At 39.8% G+C, this 20,035-nt stretch overlaps 1 protein-coding gene across 6 annotated transcripts in view; it reads left to right on the forward strand.

Moving 5' to 3' along the window:
- Positions 1 to 20,035, forward strand: part of Con (Connectin) — a 151,387-nt gene that overhangs the window by 123,078 nt on the left and 8,274 nt on the right. For all 6 annotated transcript variants that reach the window (XM_068293092.1, XM_068293090.1, XM_068293089.1 and 3 more), the window contains 2 exons: positions 6,626 to 7,733; positions 11,296 to 11,512. In XM_068293092.1, the coding sequence (XP_068149193.1) occupies positions 6,717 to 7,733; positions 11,296 to 11,512 (1,234 nt within the window). In that variant the 5' untranslated portion in view covers positions 6,626 to 6,716. The remainder of the gene's footprint in view (positions 1 to 6,625; positions 7,734 to 11,295; positions 11,513 to 20,035) is intronic.

Here is a 20,035-nt window from a genome sequence, read left to right on the forward strand (position 1 = left end):
GTGAAAACTGAAAGAATTTATTATATCAGACAGCAACAACAACAACAAAAAAAAAACTCAACTCAAGCATCTCAACGAGCCTGACAAATTTTCACTTTGCAAGAAACTTGCAACGATGAAAATTATTTCGCTCCCATACTCTTCCTCCTCTACTCTCTTCAGTTGCTTCTTGTACTCGTTGAAAGCCAAAAAGGAAAAATCGTAAAGACGACACGACAAAAGGGGCGAAAGAAGAAAAGCCAAGTAGTACTTATCTGCCAGGACAGCCAACACTTTTTGGCCAGGTGCTGCTGCCAATTTGGGCATTAAGGCTTAAGGCTGACTGCTGCATCCCTTGCCCACCCCATTTATAGGCAAATTGTGCAGCAAAAGTTAAAGCTCTTCAGCCCAAAAGCCCAACCCAAGAAATAAGTGGCCGTATATTGGCCAGGCAGGCGGTGAAGACATGAGCGTAGCGTGTAGGATGGAATCAATTCTTCCGAAATTTATTGATATGTACATGCACTAGAAATGTTTATCTAAGAAAGTGCAACTACTTCTATTTTGCTCGCCAATAACTCCCTCTTCATTCACATTTCAAAAAGATTTTCTCTTATTGTCATGAGTATTTGTATTAAAATTTGTTGAACCAGCAACTTGCCCTCCACCAGCATTCCTTCGCTAAATAGATGGCAATTCCACTCTGTCCATGAGCCAAAGTAATTTTAAGTGCAACCGTCGTGGGACGGAGAGACTTGAGGGGATTTTGCATACTATAACTCTTCACTCCCATTTTTTTTTTTTTTTTTTTTTTTTGCTAAACGAAAATATGTGTCAACAATATGGCAATGGCAAAAGACGAGCACGAGCACTTGGATGGGAATGGAGTCCAAGTCGAAGGCAAAAGGAGCAGAAGGCAAAAATGAGCGAAAGTTTTCTTTTGCACTACTTTTCATTTTACTTACTTATTTTTGCTGACAGGTATGCTAAAAGCCAAAAAACGATGAAGGAGCTGTTCAGTTTCACTAGAAGGCAAGGGCAAGGGCAACGACGACAAGGGAAAGAGGCAGCTCCAAGATATGTGCAGATTTTGGCAATAAGTGATGGAGGTGGCAAGGCGGACGAAGGGAGGACAAGAAACTATCAAGGGGGACACCAAGTGACAGCTGGCAATGACTTTTTCGCATGATAATAACAATGGCAAAAGAGTAACAGAAGAGGCAACAAAAAAAGGGTTAAACAAATGGCTGCCAGTAACAAAACTTGGCGCATGTCAAAGTAAATGGCAAGCAATTTATGAAATATTTATGGAGTGTGACATTGGCCTGACAATATGCAAAATACGAAAACAATATATTTAGTGGAAATGTATCCACATAAAGAAGAGTTTTCCCCATATCTCTCTGACAACACACACACTCGGTCTGTTTTTACTTACGCAGCAAACATATGACATTTGGCCTTTTGTTGAAACATCATTTTCTTCAAAAGGGTTACCCAAGTAGGGAAAAGTCCTTAGAAGAATCTTCTCTTGAAGAAGCCCTATGCTAAATGATACTATCTGGCATTGATCTAGTGGAAGAATAGATTTTGGAGAAATTTTTAAATTTAATTTCAGTGATTAATCAATTCAGTTGACAAAGTGTTATCCAAAGAACTAGACTTCTTAAAGAAACATGTATTTAAGTTTTCTCCCATATGAAGAATCATTGCAAAGTGAAACAAATCGAATTGGTTTGGCTTATTTCAATAAAACGTTGCAGAAAGAGTGAGACGGGTAATATCGTGCGTGCGGTGAATGTCATAACTTGGCCTGATTGATGGCCAAGTTTTGTTAGCCATTTTGGGCTTGTCTCATTTGTCAGGCTGGATATCCAGACTCAGGGACACAGAGTCGCAGAGACTGAAAGACTGAGAGTCGTTGTCGTCATCGTCGTGCTTTAGAGTAAAGGTGAGGGGATGCCGGGAAGGGAGTGCAGCCGTTTGACTGAACTGTCCAACTTTTTCGCCACATGTCTCTTTTTATTTGCAGCGTAATAAACTATGGGGAAAATAACGATGGGAAGGGGGGAAAAGGGCATACAGGGAGAAAGAGACTAAGGTAGGAGCCAGCGAAGTTGCTTGTCAGCAAAAGTCCTACCTCACATACAGTCCCTCAGTCTCTCAGTCAGTCAGTCAGTCAGTCAAAGTCAAGCACGTCCGAGCTTAAAGTTATTCACATGAGAGGCAACAAGGAATGATGATAGCGGCGACGACGTTGACGATGCCGGCGAGGACGAACATGAGGAGCAACGGCAGCGGGATGACTATGATGACGACGATGATGATGATAATGATAATGATGGAACCGGGCATGGCCCTGGGAATGTCATAAACAACTACGTCGCTTCCGGCGTACAAACTTATTGTTGACAAAACCTCATGACACACAGACGGGCCGAAAGACAGACAGACTGACAGATGGACCGACGGACGGACAGACAGACAGAGAGGACGGGAAGAGGCAGCAGACATATTGTTAAAGTCCTAGGTCCTTTTGGGTGTCCTGTGCTGGCTGCTGAGTGCTGCCACAGCGGAAGTGTCACCATTTGTCAAATAACGAAAATTGAAAACAATTTCCACACGCAGCAACAGCCGAAGCTCAGGCTGAGACTGAGGCCGAGGCAAAGCCGAAGAGCTGATTTTTCCCTGGCTCTTTTGGCAGCAGTTGCCATTGTTTTCATCTTGCACAATTTCTTTTCAAACGTACCACCCTTCCACTTTCCTTACCACCCCGCAGTCCCCTTGATATCTCCTCTTTATGTTTATATTCAATGCGGGCCGATAAGCAAAGTTTTCTTCTTGCCTTGCCATAACGAGAGAGTCCTGTTCCTGGGCCTTTGCCTTTGCCTTTGCCTCTGCCGTGCTGCTGCTACTGCTGGTTCTTGAGCTTTTTAAAGTTAAGAAATTTCCATTCAAACAGATACTACAATTTATGTTCCAGTGTGCGTGTGTGTTTCTGTGTGTGCGTTGAATGGAAAATTGCTTGCCTTCGCCACATTCAGCTCTGGGCTGACAACTTAGCAGCGGCTTTGCTCCAATTTCCTAGTGGGTCGTCGACAGTTCTGTCACACTTCCACACGAAGAAGGACCTGCTCCTTCTGCTCCTGCTTCTTCAGCACATTATTTGCACGCACACACCTAAAACATATGCTACACCAATCCTCCAGCTCCTTCTTTCTCCTGTCGTGCCTTGACTTGTGTTTGGCTGTGTGTCTGTGCGAAAGTTTAATCGAAATTATAAACAGCAAGACAAATTGCTTCTTGTTGCAATTTTCCCCTACAACATAACAATGTAACAATATGGGGGGAAGAGGAGAGCACAGAATAGGGTATAATGTGTAGAAGGCAAGGCTTTGTTAGAGCAAGCCGCCAGTTTATGTTCCCGGTGCCTTCGAGGATAATTTTCCATGGTGCTGTTTGTCGCCAAGGCTGTTTTTCTCGTCCTTGTTTATATTGATGATGATGATCGGTTCCAGTTAAAACAGAAACCCCTACAACTGATAAAATTATCTAAGTGAACTGTTATGATTTTCACTTTTCATAAAAAGTTAATCACAAAATCAAATAATTCAATAAACTTTTAAGACAAAGGCAACCACTTCATTCTAAGTAAACTTTTGGATACCGGTAACGCACCAGTTAAATTGACCTATTTTTTTTCCGACATTTTAAACATTTTAATTTTTCTTCAATGAGGTACAATTATTTAAAAGATTTTCAATCTCTCACATAAAGTTTAATTTAATCTTGCCTAGATGTAAAGGAATGCAGGCGGAAATGATTTTATTTATAGACTTGGGAAGTCTTTTAGCCAATTTATCAAATTTCTTCTACATTTTGTGAGTTTTTGCTATTGTTCTTGTCGTATTTTTAAGTGTTTCACTGAGTTCAAATTGTAGACTTTACATTTTACGAGCAAACAAAATGTTTTCTTCTTCTACAATATGGAGGTGAGTTATATGTAGTACGTATACATATACATATACATACACATATACAATCACATTCCAATTGTCGGCATTTTTATGACTTTTTATTGCGCTGTGTCTTTCTCAATGTCTTCTGTCCTTCTGTGCTTCTGGTTTTGTTGTGTGACACAGAAAAGTTGTGCTCTCTGTTTTGATAAATGACTTTTGAATACTGTGAGAAAACGCATAAATCATATGATTTATGCATAATCAAGAAATTGATTTTTCATTTGCTTGTAATGCTTGCCACGCCTTGTTTTTGTAACCGCCCTCCGCCCCTAACCTACCCAATCTCTTGACGTTTTCTGTCTAAATCTCTTTCTTTGGACTCTGAGTAATTGGCTGTCAACGGCGATGGCAATGAATATACATACATACATACATAGATACGTGAGGGTGAGTGTGTGTGGAAATTCACTCGCATGAAAATCTAATTACACACATACACAGACATACACCCACCCATACATGCGTACACTTCGAGACAGAGCAAGAATGAGTTTCCCTTGGTCTATATTTTTTGATTTGCTGCTTGACAACACACTTAAAAATTCCAAGTACCATATCTGGAAATATCTTGGCTGTTTCTCTCTTCATCTTCATCTTTATCTACATCTGCTGTGGCTGCTCTTGTGGTTATACGTATAGTGTATACATATATATTCTACTATCTAATATATTTAAGGTAGAGGAAACACTGTGTGTGTGTGCGTTTGTCTGGGGCATTTTAGTTTTTGACTTTGCTTTGATATTCAAATTGAAGTCATCAAGTCTCATCTTCATCGTGCTACTGTCTGGTCGAAAACTTTTCATGTAGATTCCTAAGCACTTAATCCTGCGGTGTGAGCCACATGAAATGCCAGTTGAGCCCTTGAACTTTGTTAAGGACATGCAGCAGTAACAAGAGCTGGATCAAATCAGCAGCAGAAGGGAGGAAAGGAACGCTAAGCTAAGCTTTCTCTCAGCTACACGGAAAACACTTATCATCGTTTTATTTAAAATTTATAACGAAAATCAATGTAATGAAGCATGCCAGAGTCAATAACTCAAATGACTTTCCATCTAATCCCGCCCATCATGCTCCCCTCCACCCATCCTTCTCTTTACTGAATTGAGACAATATTTTATGCAAATCACCGAACGAACGAATGAGTGAGTGAATGAATGAATGCCTGTTTGATAACGACAATAACTCACTTGACAACTGCCAATAACTTATTTACACTTCATTATGCCCATCATTCCATCCAATTCAAGCCAATCCAAGCCAGGTCTGGGCCAATTCAATTCTCATTCAATCCAAAATATGCTTGGTGTCATAAGCCAGTTATTAATTTATTAAAAATTTCAGCATAATTAGAGAGCACTTTTTGCCCAAATGACACTTGAAATGCAAAAACTGAAGGACTCAAACCATCTCCTCTCTCATCTCTTTATCCATCTTCCCCCCCAACTTATCCGGTTCCTGTTTCTATGCCCTTGCTTCTTCTCCTTTTTTGGGCGAATCATGAAGCCATTGCCGTTGAGCGAACAATCAGCGACAGTGTTGCAGTTATTTATGAGCTCAATAAATTTGTTTATAGGGGGGTAAAATCTGAGGGTGAGTCTGGCCCAGGGAAAAAGAAGGACTGGATAAGGGGGATAGCGGCCAGGCGTCAAATGAAAACAGTAAAAAGCCAGCAGGAGGCAAAAATAACAACAGAAAAACCGAAATGCCATGAACTTTTCATCAGCAAAGTAGACCAGAGAGTGGTAATGATGGGGAAGGGAGCCGCGACGGGTCGCCAGCCGGATGAGAAATGTGCAGAAACGAATAAGGGGCCACGCTGCTAGTCGGAGGGTGTTGAGGAAAACCCAAGACGTCGGAGACCGCGAAAATGTGAATTGTGCTAAAGTGAAATATGAGCGCAAAAGTAAAAAGTTAACAACATTAATTAGCATTTTTATGAAGCACTTTAACATTTGATCGAGAATGTAGAGCCCAGAGGGGGGTTAAGCAGATAAAATACGTTATAAAGGAGAATGAAAAGGCGACAATTATGTTGTAATATAAAATATAGAAATATTTTTAAAATATTTTAAGTAATAACACATGGCTTGGAGAACTGTTAAAGCTTTTGAAAAATATTATTATATAGTTTTAGGTAGGTAGATATGGATTGAAAAACTATTTCGATGAAATTTTTAAAACTTTTTTACAATGCACTTACGACCAAAATATTAAAACAACTACGATTAAACCTTAATATTCAGTTATTCAACCGTTTCTTGAAACCACCAGACAAAATCTGTATGGGATTCAGAATGTATAAACGTACTTTGCTGTAACTTTAATGAAAGGCATTGGTGGAGTGGGGGACGGGTGGAATGCGTAGGCTTACTCTCTAGTAGTGCCCACCCTTTACTTGGCAACCACATCAAAGATATCAGAGAAGGAGAAACAGAGACCCGTCAGTGGAGGGAGGAGGGGGGGTAGCCTGAAACTGAAACATGAAACTGAATTTTTGAGTAATTTCCACCTTGGTTTTTATGCCTCGCAACATCCTTTTTTTGGCCGCAACTGTGCGAGATAAACAAATTTTATTGACTGAGTCATTCATGGGTTTTCTGTTCTGTTCTCTCTCTTCCATTTCCAGGACAAGCTTCATTTTTCGAACACATCCACGTTCACGTCCACATTCACATCCACATCCACATCGACATCGACGTCGACATCAGCCATCAAAAATGTTGCCGCATCATCAGCGCCATAAAATGGCGGCTTCTGTTGCCATCTTATTGCTGAGCTGCTCCCTGATGGCGTCGGCGCCAGCGGTGGAGGCCCGCTCCAAGGAGGAGCGTAATCGTAATCGCGGCAATCGTGGCAACAACAACAACATGAATGGAGGTGGCATCGGTGGTGGTGGTGGCACTTCCCCATCGGCAATGACCAACAACAATAATGGGATATATACTTATGGCAGCTCCTCATCGTCGATATCATCGTCGTTGTCGTCATATACCACAGGCAGCACTGGCTATAGCGGTCCAATGGACACGACTGGCTTCTGTACACGTCGTCGTGATATGAAATTAATGTGCTACTGCACACCCGATGAGAATCATGTTCCTGTGCAAAAGGCCGAGTGTTGGGTATTCTCTGAGGGCCTACATGAGAACGATACCACCTGGACACGTTTCTATCAGCAGAAGCGCTTGCGTGAACTTAAATTTGTCATTCAGAATAATGCCCGATTGGATTATATACCCACCACCATAATCGACTCATTGAAGAATCTCAGTAGCATTGTCATCGAGTACTCGCAAGTGGAAATTGTCAAGAGCTACGCCTTCGCCAATTTGCCCTTCTTGGAGCGTATAATACTCAACAATAATCACATAATGGCCCTCGATCAGGATGCATTTGCCAATCATATACGTTTGCGTGAGTTGAATTTGGAGCACAATCAAATATTTGAAATGGATCGTTATGCCTTCCGAAATCTGCCACTGTGTGAGCGACTCTTTCTGAATAACAACAACATTAGCACCCTGCACGAAGGACTCTTCGCCGATATGGGACGCCTGACCTATTTGAATTTGGCCCACAATCAGATCAATGTCTTGACCAGCGAAATATTCCGCGGCTTGGGCAATCTCAATGTGTTGAAACTAACTCGAAATAATCTTAACTTTATTGGCGACACAGTCTTTGCTGAATTGTGGAGTCTCAGCGAATTGGAGCTGGATGATAATCGCATTGAGGTAAGTTCAATTGATAAATGAGTGAATTCCCTTTTTTCCAATCGACAGCGATCTACGTTTAAAAGTTTTAGCCAAACGCACTTAAAATAATAACAAAATCCATAAACATTTTCTGCCCCCCAGATCGATTAAAAATGTCAAGGCTCGGAGCAAGAATTGCTAGTTGAGGCGAAGTTAACGCCCAGTTAAATTTTAAACGAGGATATTGTGGAAACGGGCCTAAATATTTCAATCAGACATGAAGCACATGGCTTAAGCATATTTGTTGTGAGATTTTCATTTTGATTTGGTATCTTTCTCCTCTGCGCTTAAGTGGCCATAAATTGCCGGCACAGTGGCCTCTAAGGACCAGAGGCAACGGGGAGGAGTTAAAGGAGATTCAGAGAAAGGGATGAGTGAAATAGGGTCATAAATGCCACAACATTTTGTTGGTGTCATAAATTCAATTCGAATTGTCCCATGTCCTATTCTTTTGTGGTGATTTAAGTGGCTGGTCAGGAGAAAGGAGAAGCACGATATTCTTGGTCTATTCCAGTCCAAGGGTGCAAATATGATAAATAGATTGGTAAATTATGTTTTCGACTGATGGCCGCAAGACAAACAACAAGAACAACCACAAGATGAAGCCAGGGGCCCTTTTTTCCTTTTGGCGCTTCTTACAGCTTAATTCGCACATTTGCTCTGGGCCCACATGCTGACATTTTTGCTTTACTTCCAGCCAAGTTAATCTACTTACAAAATATTGAATAACAAATCATTGAATAATGGATTTATGGCACTCCTCTTTCTAGCCATCTGATATGCAAGGACCATGTGAAGCTATAAAAATGGCCAAGTCAGTAAATAGGGTAAGGCAGAAGGGAAAAAAAAAGAATTGTTGGCGAGGTGCAGAAGGGTAGCAGGACAGATCGTGTGGTGAGCGGGAGGTGTGGGGGGTAAACAAAGTTATGTCTGTGAGGTTACTAGCGATAAGCGCTATATACCCCGACTTCAGCTTCAGTTACTTACTCTGGTCTTTGCTTTTCATTTTTCCTACTTTTCCATTTTACAAAGTGCTCGCATATCATGTCACACTCAGACATTTCGCATATGTGTCAGGCCAGGCCACTAGGACACACGCACACGGACTTACAAACACATTGGCACACATACATATGTACACACACACACACATATGCATGCACACACACTCAAGTTGTTGGCTCAAGTGTTTTTGGTCGCTGACGCTGACAATGCCTTTCGCCTCCACCCATACTTCCGCTCATAATGATTGGGCTTGTTATCGCCTTTGCCTTTCGCATTGTTTCTCAACTGGATTTTGCTTTTGCCTTCTGTTCTAGTCATATCCTTAGCCATAACCTCCTCCTTTTCTCCCACCCCCTCCCCCAACCCCTCATTTTAGGACATATGTTGCGCCAAAAACTGCCTTGTACTTCTCGTCACTTTCAATAAAAGCAAATTTGCTTAGCTTGGTTCCTTTTTTCCCTCTATCCCTATTCCCCCGTCTCTCTCATTTTTTCTCCTTTTACTTCATAAATCATTTACCCTTAAAAGGTTGCGGGGAGGTAATGCATGGTGTCCCTCGACTTTCTGTTTCTCTCTTTCTCCATCTCTCTGCCTCTTTATCGTCTTACTTTTTTGTCTGGTAAAAAGATAAATAGATAAGCTGATAAGCAGCTAAACGAGTGCATTAAGTGAAAGTGTTGATGGAAAAGTGAGAACATTTTCCCTTCAACCTGAAAAACTTTAAAGGCCAAAAAACAAGCTTCAAAAATTGTACATTGCCCAGCTAAAACAGTTGAATTTTGTTCCTTAAAAAGTTGGATAGTGTAGGGGCTTTGAAATCAGCTACACAAGTAAGTAAAATATCAATAAATGAAGCGGATTAATAGGAGGATTTTAAAAAATGTTATAAAATGGCTAGAAATTGTTACGAAATCGTAATGAAGTCGGAGTCGGAGAAGAAGAGACAAAGCGTGACATCTTTTCTGATACCAAACGAACCAAATGTTTGGGTAATAACCTTTACGGCGTAGCTACTTCTGGCAAATCTCGTTTGTTAACTATGTTTGGTTTTTAATCGGACTTTAAATATCTGGTGGAAAAGAAATCTGTGGCCTTTTTTGACAGAAAATTAAACAGATTTATTGAATATTTGATTTGAGTACTTCGCCCTTTCTTTAATGACACTTTGATTCGCGTTTTAATCTTGTTTACGCAGTCGCCTCGCAATAAATAACTTTTCATTCCTTTCATTGGGCCTGAGTTTTATTTTGTTCGTTTTTTGTGTTGCTGTTGTTGTTGGTTAATAAATTGCTTGCGCCTCATAAAACTAACAAAATATGCCAATAAAATACATGGAGAATATATACATATACAAATTTTTGTATGTCAATCATCTTGACAAACAAATAAACTATATATTATGGACAGGCGAGGAATGAGTAAAAGTTGGTAAAGTCTTCGGTGGGTGGCCCATACCTCTGGGCACACATATCGCACGTAACGCAAATTTTTCAATGCCTCAACCCAAAAGCGCGAAGAATACATGTATGATGGCACATGCCTCTCTTTTCCTTTTGCCATTTTTTTTTGTTCTTTTGGTCTTGGCATTTAATATGCATAATTTTTCCATTTCCCTAGACAAAGCATATTGAATATTAAATAATGGAAGAACACAAAGACTGCCAGCCTGCCAGCCTGCCCCTCCATTTTGCCTTCTTTCTTCTCTTTCGCTCGGCTCACTTTCGTTTTGAGCTCGACAAAATAAACACTTTTTTCCGTATAATAAAATTCAAGACAAACGAATTGGTACATACAAGTTAAAACAACAACCAAAAAAACTCATACATGGATATGTATATGTTTATGTATTTGTATATATATGTATATGTTGTATATATACAATATATATACATAAATAAATACGCAAACAAACAACAATAACAGAAATGGCTGAGAGAAAAGCGAAACTGTTGAAAAACAATGAAAATAATACGCAAAAATGTGGAAAAATGGCAGCAAATATTTTTTTGTTTGCTCGGTTGGCCACGGCAAAAGCTTTGCCCCATAAGCATAACTAAAGTGAGAGAGAGAGAGATACTAGATGATACGGGAAAGATATGTAGATGAGGGTGAAGGCAAACTGAGATGGGTAAAGGAATCACAATTGAAACCTCCCCCAGCAATAAGGAAATTGAGTTGAAATTTTTGTTTGTATCTATTGCAAAACAATTGAATCAGTTTGCTGAATTTCTTGTATCCATTTAGGTTTCTATTCCATATAGTCGCGAAACCCACTGATTAATCAAGAAACTAATCTGACCTGCTACATTATGGGTTAATCTATTCTATATTGAGAATTTGGAAAGTCGTGATGAGAAACGACTTTTTGAACTTGTTTTGCGTTCATTGATTGGTGTAATGGAAAAAAAATCGAGAAAATTGCAATCGACAGCAATTTGCAAAAGATCTATATATTGTTATCAATTTGTGAAATTATATCAAACATATCCACTGATTTGTTTTTGTTTTTTTTCTTTTTGTAACCTATTTTCTGCAGCGAATTTCGGAACGTGCTTTGGATGGCTTAAACAATTTGAAAACTCTGAATTTGCGCAATAATTTGCTAAAGAAAATCGACAATGGACTGTTACGTGGCACTCCGGCGCTGCTGTCCATCAATGTGCAGGCAAATAAATTGGAAACGCTGACATTCTACACGTTCCAGCCAATTATGGACAATTTGGTCAACAGCACCAGTGAACTGTTGGTGTCAGGTGAGTTACGACTTCTCCGTCGTCGGTGAGATCGACTCCGCGTCGTGTCGAGTTGAGTCACAATGCGAACTGCAAAATGCAAACTTTTGACAGCCAGCACATCGAGAGACATCAGGGAAACATGACAGTAGTTGACAAATGCATAAATGAGGCGACTGACAAACTGACTAGCTAGCCAGAGCTGACTTTCCGAATGAGTTTCAACTTCAACTTTTAACTTGAAGTTGTTATAATTACACATACGCCATGATGGTCAACCCCGAAACCCCCCAAGACCGTTTTGGTTTTATGCAGCAAATGAGCTGAGCTAAGGGTAATAAAGTTTTATGCCAGCCGTTGGTTTGATAGAGCCAGCGGGAGGGGGGATACATGTACATATATCCTCTCTCTAGATACATACATACGTACGTGTGAATATGTGGTATCTGTGTGTGTTCGTGTTAGTTGCCTTCATTAAGGAAATGTCGTATCGTCGTTGCTCAAGTGTGCGCTTCCGTTGACGCTCACTTGAATTTAGCTACAGCTGGCCAACAATTGCCCCAAGGCCGTCGTTCTTCTCCTACCCCAGACAGACCCACTGTCATTGCCATTGCCATTGTAGCGGTATCCTGCTGTCTGCTGCCATACACACAAAAACTAAATTAGTCATTAAAGTGCAATTTTGAAAGCGGCCAACTGAAGTACTACATACATACGACCCTCTAACCGACCTCGCACTCACCGCTCTGTTACCAGTAGAGTGCAAAACTCATAACAATAAAATATGTCACAGGCAATGTCCTGCCTGGCCTCTGTTCCACATTCTCCTCCTCTGTCGTACCTCATGTGTCTGTATGTATGTGTGAGTGTGTGTATGTGTGTGTCTGTAATAGCTGCGGCTATTAGCGCGTTGATTAGCTCAATTAAAGGTAAATGAAAATGAAATATTAAGTGCTCAAGTTGTTCGTTCACTCGCTAGTTGGACATTTTAGTTCCAGTCGATGGGAAAAACCATACTGGCCCGGCATGCAATTAGGCTAGGATCACATTCAATTATTCAAAAACTTGATCAATTTGCAAAATAATGCGTTCAAGTGAAATATGTATGTATTTTTCTAATAAATTAGTTAGTCTAAATAACTCACTGACTATTTTGGTATGCGACTCGTTTAGATAGTGCCTCGAGAGGTCTAAACCAAATATAGTTTTGGCCACCTTCAAGTCAGAATAGGTAGTTTTATTTATGGTTCAGACATTGCAATTAGACTTTGACGTAAGCGGCAAGAAATTACGAATACACTTAAATATTTAACAACAGCCTTCAAACAAAAACCAAAAACAAAATCAAATTTCTCTTTCATTTCGCGTCGCTCACACATACACACACACACTCACAAATGCAACTTAATTATCACACACACGTACACGGAGGGAGAAAGTTGCAAATGTGTGTGGAGCAACATTTTTGCTAATGGTTTGCCATTAGCATGACTCATTTAAAAAACAAAAAACCCAAAAAAAAAATAAAAAAAATAAAAATGAAAACCAACGACCAAATGGCTGAGCGCATTGGCAAACAAACACCGAGCACCGTGTGTGTGTGTGTGTATTTGTGTATCTGTGTGTGTGAAAAGTAATTGCATTTGCACATATACATACATAGACATAGTCACTCATTCACTCAGTCACTCATTCCAGACATTTGTAAATTGGCTACAAATGACTTCAAATTGCTTTAAACTACAGCAAAATATTTTCGCATGCCGAAAAACTTTTTAATTCATATGCAGTGATTATGCACACACACACACGCATGCACGTACATGAATTTTTACATATGTGTGCTTCATTAGAAACCTTTTCACAGTGTGCAAAAAAGAAAAAAACACCGAATTATTTAAAAAAAAATTTTAATAATTTCATTTTCGACTTTTTGCCTAATGAACCCAGAAAAAGTTATTTTTTGCTTTCATCCTTCAGTTAGATATGTGTATGTATGTATGTTCATGGCATATCAGACCAATCTGGCTTTCTGTATCTGCAACATTTATAGCTTCGTTATTTACTCGATTCAAGAATTTCAGCTCAATTTATCGTTTGACAAATTTATAATGAGACGCCTAAAAGATGCAACACTTTTTTTCCATCCATCTGCTTTTGCACTATCCACGCTTATTGGCACCAAGTGTTGAGGCGTGAGCAGATAACCTCAAGGGCCAGAAGCGGGGTAAGGCTGCCGTTGCCTCAAGTGCATAAAAGCTTATAAAAATTGCAACAAAATTGCACTCAAAGACATGGACAGACATTAAGAGAAGGAGATAGAGAGCGAGAGAGAGAGAAGAGAGAGAGGGGGAAACATGTTAGAAATGTCGCCTACAACAGACTGCGAAACAGACGTTGACGGGACTAAAAGATAAAGTTGACTCGAAGGCTATAAAACGTGCAGCAACAGCAACAGAGGGAGCACCGCCAGTTAAGACTTTTTGGCCACAGTGACAACCATTTGCGCCAGTGAAAGGCAGAAAGGGGCATGATACGATGGAGTCGAAAAGTTGAAAGTATTTGCCAACTGCCGCATAAACTAATCGAACACCAGGAAGGATGCCAGGGGGATTTGTAGGTGGACGATGAGCAAAAGTATTTGACAAAATGTTATTCAGCAGACACACAGGAGAAGGAAAGTGTCACAGAAGCAGGCTGAGTGGAAATAGTATAAAAGTGTTCAGGATTTCCATTAGCGCCAGGATAAATGATAAACATGAACTTTTCAGGTGCAGTCGAAGGATGTGAGTCTATTTTATTTCTTTAAATAAGCTTAATCGCTCAGTTTTGTAAATGTCCAAAAAGATGTCCTTGAGTTTTGTGAGTGTGTTCCTTGTTGAACACACAAAGTTTTGTTGCCCAGTGCAGAAAAAAAATTAACTAAACAGAGCTGCGCTGAACTGTTGTTACCTAGAGCTGCCCAGGTGACTGCCGAACACAATGGTCCCCAGTTGTCCTTTTGACGGCACTGTTTTGTGTTTGGTGTTTTGTGTGCGGTGTTTGTCCAACGCTCTACCATGGGTCGCTCGGTCCTCGGTCCTCGATCCAAAAGCTCCTGTGCAGCATGTATTTTGTGAAAAATTTATAGGCCTGCCCTGCCCCTCCAATGCTGCCCTCTTGGACTTTCCCTTTGCTCTGCTCGGCTGTGGCATTTGTTTCAATTCCAAAAGGCTGACCAGTAGCAAGCAGCAGCAGCAGCAGCAACCACATGAAAAAGAGAAAGGGTCATCTGTTTTTCCCCTCGTTTCGCTTTCCCTTCCTCTACTTCTTCTCTCCTTTTCTCTCTCACTCACTCACTCTTTTTTGGTATTTTTTTCTTTCGTTTATTTGTATGCCACTCACGTTTTGTTTGTGTCGTCGCGCCTGTGGCCAGGATGTAGGACGTAGGTCCAAAAAGACCCACCATGACCATTTCACCATTTCAAATGCGTTCGGTTCGCTTTAAAAAGGCAATGCGAATTTTTCACATATTTGCCACTCGTGCTGCTGCTTCTACTGCTGCTGCTGGGTGTTGCTAGTCCTAGTGTGGGTAGCAACTGGTAATAAATGCGACAACACCCTCTCCAATTCCGATTCCAACACCAACACCAACACCAACTGAAGGGCCATGTCCGTGTCAAAGTCCAGAGAGTCCAGCTCAATTGGTTCGTTATGCGCTGATGTTGGGCACCAGACCCGACCCAGTCGTTAGATAGAATTGAATGGTTATTGTTTCGAAATATAAATAGGATTTCTAACAGATTTTTCCTTAAAAAAAACAGGATACAAAAATGCAACACACAACAACGGGAAAGCGAAAAACAAACGAAACGAATACGAAAACGAAAAAACCGTCCACCCAAAGCCATAAACATGACTATGACAGCTGGAAAACTACAATTTGATTATTTCTTTTCTGTTTTTCTGTCTCGGTTATTCTGAAATTTTTGCGTCCAGTTTTCTTTTTGCGAGCAAACACTTAATAAACTTTTGCAAGGTTCATAAATTTCAATATCAAAATGGTAGTTAAACGAATCGAAAAAAGAATCCCTCCATGAATTACCCAGAAAGTGTCGACATAATCAAGTAGTCTATATTTTTTTTATGCCATCAACTTTGTCGATTCAATTAAAAATTGTTAGTTCTGGCTATTTAACTAGCGACAATTTAATGGCTTTCGCTTCAAAAGATTTTATTGCGAATTTCCCTCTGACTTACTTAAACTCAAAAGTCCTTCTAATAGAGATGGTCCAGTTGCTTCAACTCTTGTAAGTAAATATACATACAGATAAGTTGATGTACATAGCTACAGATAATACGGTATCTATACTTAGTCTCGAGATAGATTGCCTTTCTGAATGGCATTTCTGGGCCGACACTTCTACCACAATATTTTCAAATAAAAACCAAAACTTTTTGATATTCAGTGACTGCATTCAATTGACAACTTAGTAAAGCTTTTTATCGCTTGTTTGAACAATTGATTTTTGTTGTGGTTTTTTCCTCTTCATATTGCAATTTAAGTTAATTGCAGATATTTTCGGTTAAATTGACCCGAATTCGATGACATTTCATTAAGAGAGAACTTAGGCAACTGAATTAAGCTTGCAAGTTTTGGAAAAAGTTAGTTTAGTTTATTTATAATGCAACTGCCAATAGTTTCTACTGCATCAGCCATAGCAATGATAGTAAGAGCACTAACAATAACAGCAATAAACAGGTATTAGTATGGCCGGAAGCAAGAATTTATTGAAACGCATAAAAGGACGTTTGCGCCTCATTGCCGAAAAATGACCAACAGCAGCAACAGCAACAACAGCAACAGCAACTACAACAACATATGATGTTTTTGGGCCATAAACTGGACAAATGAGCGTGTGGCACGCACTCGAAATTGACTTTCGATAGTCAATGTCAGGCTGAAGAGAACGAGCAGCAGCAGCAGAAGTACAGGATGAAAAGGCAACATGCCAGCAAATCCTGCTGATTGTTTGTAATAAATCTATGGCTCAACATGGTGTAACATGTGTTGCACACCCCCCACACCTTCTCCCGCACATACACACGTACACACACGCACGCATATATAGAATGGCGAAGGCAGATATAGACACAGACTAATAAGTGTTTTGGGCTACAATTTGATTGTCAGCTTTTGGTCTGTGCCACACAAAAACAAATTTCCATATACATAACTACATATGTACGTATGTATGTATGTGAATGTATGTTTGTAAACACATAATATAAATACATGTATTTACGCACATACATATAGAATAGAGAATCATATAGAGTATATTTTGACACACATGCATGCCTAAGTAGTTGGCAAGTATTTCCATTCCATTTGGTTTCATTTGATTGCGTTTCTAACAAATTCCACTAAATCACCTCTCCTTAGCAGTGCCCAGCCCCAAAAAAGTATGCTATAAATATTTTAGAATTCAATTTCCGTTTAGTGGTGGCATTTTGGAGTCCAACGCCCCCCACACCTCATATAAATTAAAGAACCACCCTCCTGCTACCACGGCCCCTCCCCCCTCCCCCCTCTCCCTCATCATAGCTAACTGTCACCATAATTCACGCAAAAGCCATCGCTCATTTCTTCGTTTCTGGGCCCATTGTCTTTTCTATTGTGATGTTTTTCAATTAATTATTGTCTGTGGCCAGGCATCATTTTAATTACGCACCTTTTCCCCACACCACATACCACTCATCCCTACTTACTCCCCCTCAGCGATCATCATCGATGTGGGTAGGCATTCAATTGTATTCAACAAATCTCTGGGGTTGAGTTGGTCTGCCCATCAATTGACCCTCCTCGATCTGATGTTGATGCCGATGCCGATGCTGTTGAAGCTGTTGACCAGAATTTCCTTTCCACTCTTGTCATTAAGTAGTTCAATTAAAACTTAAATGCATCTTATTAATGAGTTTTTATTGTTTAATGCATGCAATTTTCATATGACTAAAAAGGGCACTCCCCATTCTACTTACCACAAATCTGCATATCTTTCTCTCTCTCTCTCTCTCTCTCTTCTCCTTCTCTCTATGTGTGAAAGCGACAAGCCAATGCATATTTTATAACTGGATTTCACATTGTGAAATTCACAACACATACTCACACACACACGCATATTAAATTTGGAAAATGAGGAAAATTTTAAAGCTGGAGAATATTAATTGCCAGCGTATTTCGAAATGAAATTAACCGTTTTCTCTTGAATGTCATTTTAAATTGAAGTTATTATTTAGATCAGACGCAAGTCGTGTGAGAAACTTAAACTAAAACAGACATATCTATTATAGATAAGACATCTTAAACTTAGACTTAGGTTAACTAAATTTCTATTTAATCTCAGCTTGGATCCAAACTAGAAATAAATGAAACGAGTTAATGACGTTCGGTCATTAAATCTAATACCCCGATTTTATATATAGAGAATATTGTTCAGGTTGTACAAATGTCCATGAAATGCTAGCTCACAAATTATACTCAAGAAATTAGGTACATACTTATTATCGATATGGCTTAGATTGCGCTGAGAGAAGAAATTTCATAGCCTAAAGCGGAGCAGCCTGTGCTCTAACTTTTGCACATTAAACAAAACTATTTGGCACAAATTTGTCAATAAAATACAACAATAGCTGCCGCCTCGAAATGCCTCAAACCACCAGAAGCAGATGCTTCTTCTCCTATTTGTCTTTGTTTAGTTGTTGTTACTCATCCATCTATACGGTTTGGTTCACCGAGGGAGTCATTTTGGCTTAGGCAGCAATTAAAGTAACTTTATTTTGCATATGCCGCCTAAGAAGAGATAGCAGCATACAGAAATATATATATAGCTACAGAAAACGCACCAAATTAGTTGGAAGTAATGACAACCAGAGAGAGAACCCTATCCTTGCCCCTTTCCCATTCGTCTGTAAGCCTTTTAGCTTTGTCACTTTAACTGATGGCTGATCATTAACGCGCTTTATTAGTTAAATTTATTATAATCAGCAGTAAGCATAAGCAGCATCAAGAGCATCATCAGCGTCGCCATTGCCATTGCTAGGAAGTTGGGACGGGCTTAGTGGAAAACCACTGCATAGTTTTAGGTGGAGGATGGAAAGTTTTGCAGACATTTCAGCGGTTATATAATGGCGGCTTGTTTTATAATTTATGCATACTTTAAGGTGCCAGGAGGCTGAGACTAAGACAGAATGTGGAAGAAATAAAGAAATAGAGACGGAAACTTCGACTAAGACTAAGAAAGTGAAGGACTAAGAGAGAAAGAAACACACACAACACATTAGGCGTGTTAATTTTCCATGTAAGCCCCTAACGGATTTCCATGGCGGCAAAGTGCGGCGAAGTAAAGTGAAACCAAGTGAAGTGAAGGCGTTGAATGGCGGCTTTAGCTTTGGCGTTGGCTTTGATTTTAATACAAATTCATGACTGTCATTGGAGCACTTGATGTGTGCCTGTACCAGTTTCTGTGTCTGGGTCTGGGCCTGTGTATGAGCATTTGTGGTAATCTATCTTAATATATGCACACACACACACACACACACAGGTAAAGTGGGACAGATATAGATATACCCACATACATACAAAGTACATATGTGCCTCCCCTCTCTCTCTCTCTCTCTCTCACTCTCTTTCTGAATATATGTAGGTACATAAACCGCCTTTAGCTGGTTGTTGTTTACCTCGAATCTCCCACCTGCGCCCACTTTGGTAATAGTTCGTTTTGCACCAAAATGCTTTTACTCTGTTCTTGCTGCCGTTGTTGGAGGAATCATTTGCGGCTGAAAACAACTTCATCAATATTTATTTGGAATATAGAAAATTGACTAAAACATGTCGAGGTTCCCCTATCTCCTACCTGTCATCTCCCAACTCCTCTATTGAGTTATGCCATGAAAATGATCAAATACTTAATAACGAGTCATTATTCGGTCATATTCAAATCTCGCATTCGCATTCAGAATCACATTGGCATTTGAATATTAGACCACAAAATGAAATTTGCATAACAACCATTAGGAAAACAAGGTGCCATGCCGGTGTATACCGCAGGTCATTAACTTGTTTTCTACTCCTCACATCAAACTTTGTTCAATGGCATTCCATCAATGCGATCAAACATTATTTGCCGAATTCCAATTGCTCCTTCTTCATTAAGTTACTAATGATTATTACTTTGAAAGTGGAGAATCTCTTCGAATGAAAATGCAATACAAATTCGAGGGCCTGCAACTTGTTATGTGTTGGTCTAGAAACTCAATCTATACGTGCTGCTGGACAACCATTTGAGGATCCACCTGACGTCTTTAGGCTTAGAAAATCAAATCCAGAAGATTTCTAAAGGAAATTAATGCACAAAAGCTGACAATTTAAAATTATTTTTCGTCATAAATTCTGGAAACCAAATTCAAGTTGTCGAACCTTTAGTCCTGCTTCCTGTTAAGTTAATTTAATTGAGTATTATTTCGAGCCACCCCTCTCTCTTTCTCCCTTCCTGTCTCTTTGCA

This window comes from Drosophila tropicalis, unplaced genomic scaffold (assembly GCF_018151085.1).
Source record: "Drosophila tropicalis isolate 14030-0801.00 unplaced genomic scaffold, ASM1815108v1 contig_694, whole genome shotgun sequence".
In the NCBI taxonomy this organism is placed as follows: domain Eukaryota; kingdom Metazoa; phylum Arthropoda; class Insecta; order Diptera; family Drosophilidae; genus Drosophila; species Drosophila tropicalis.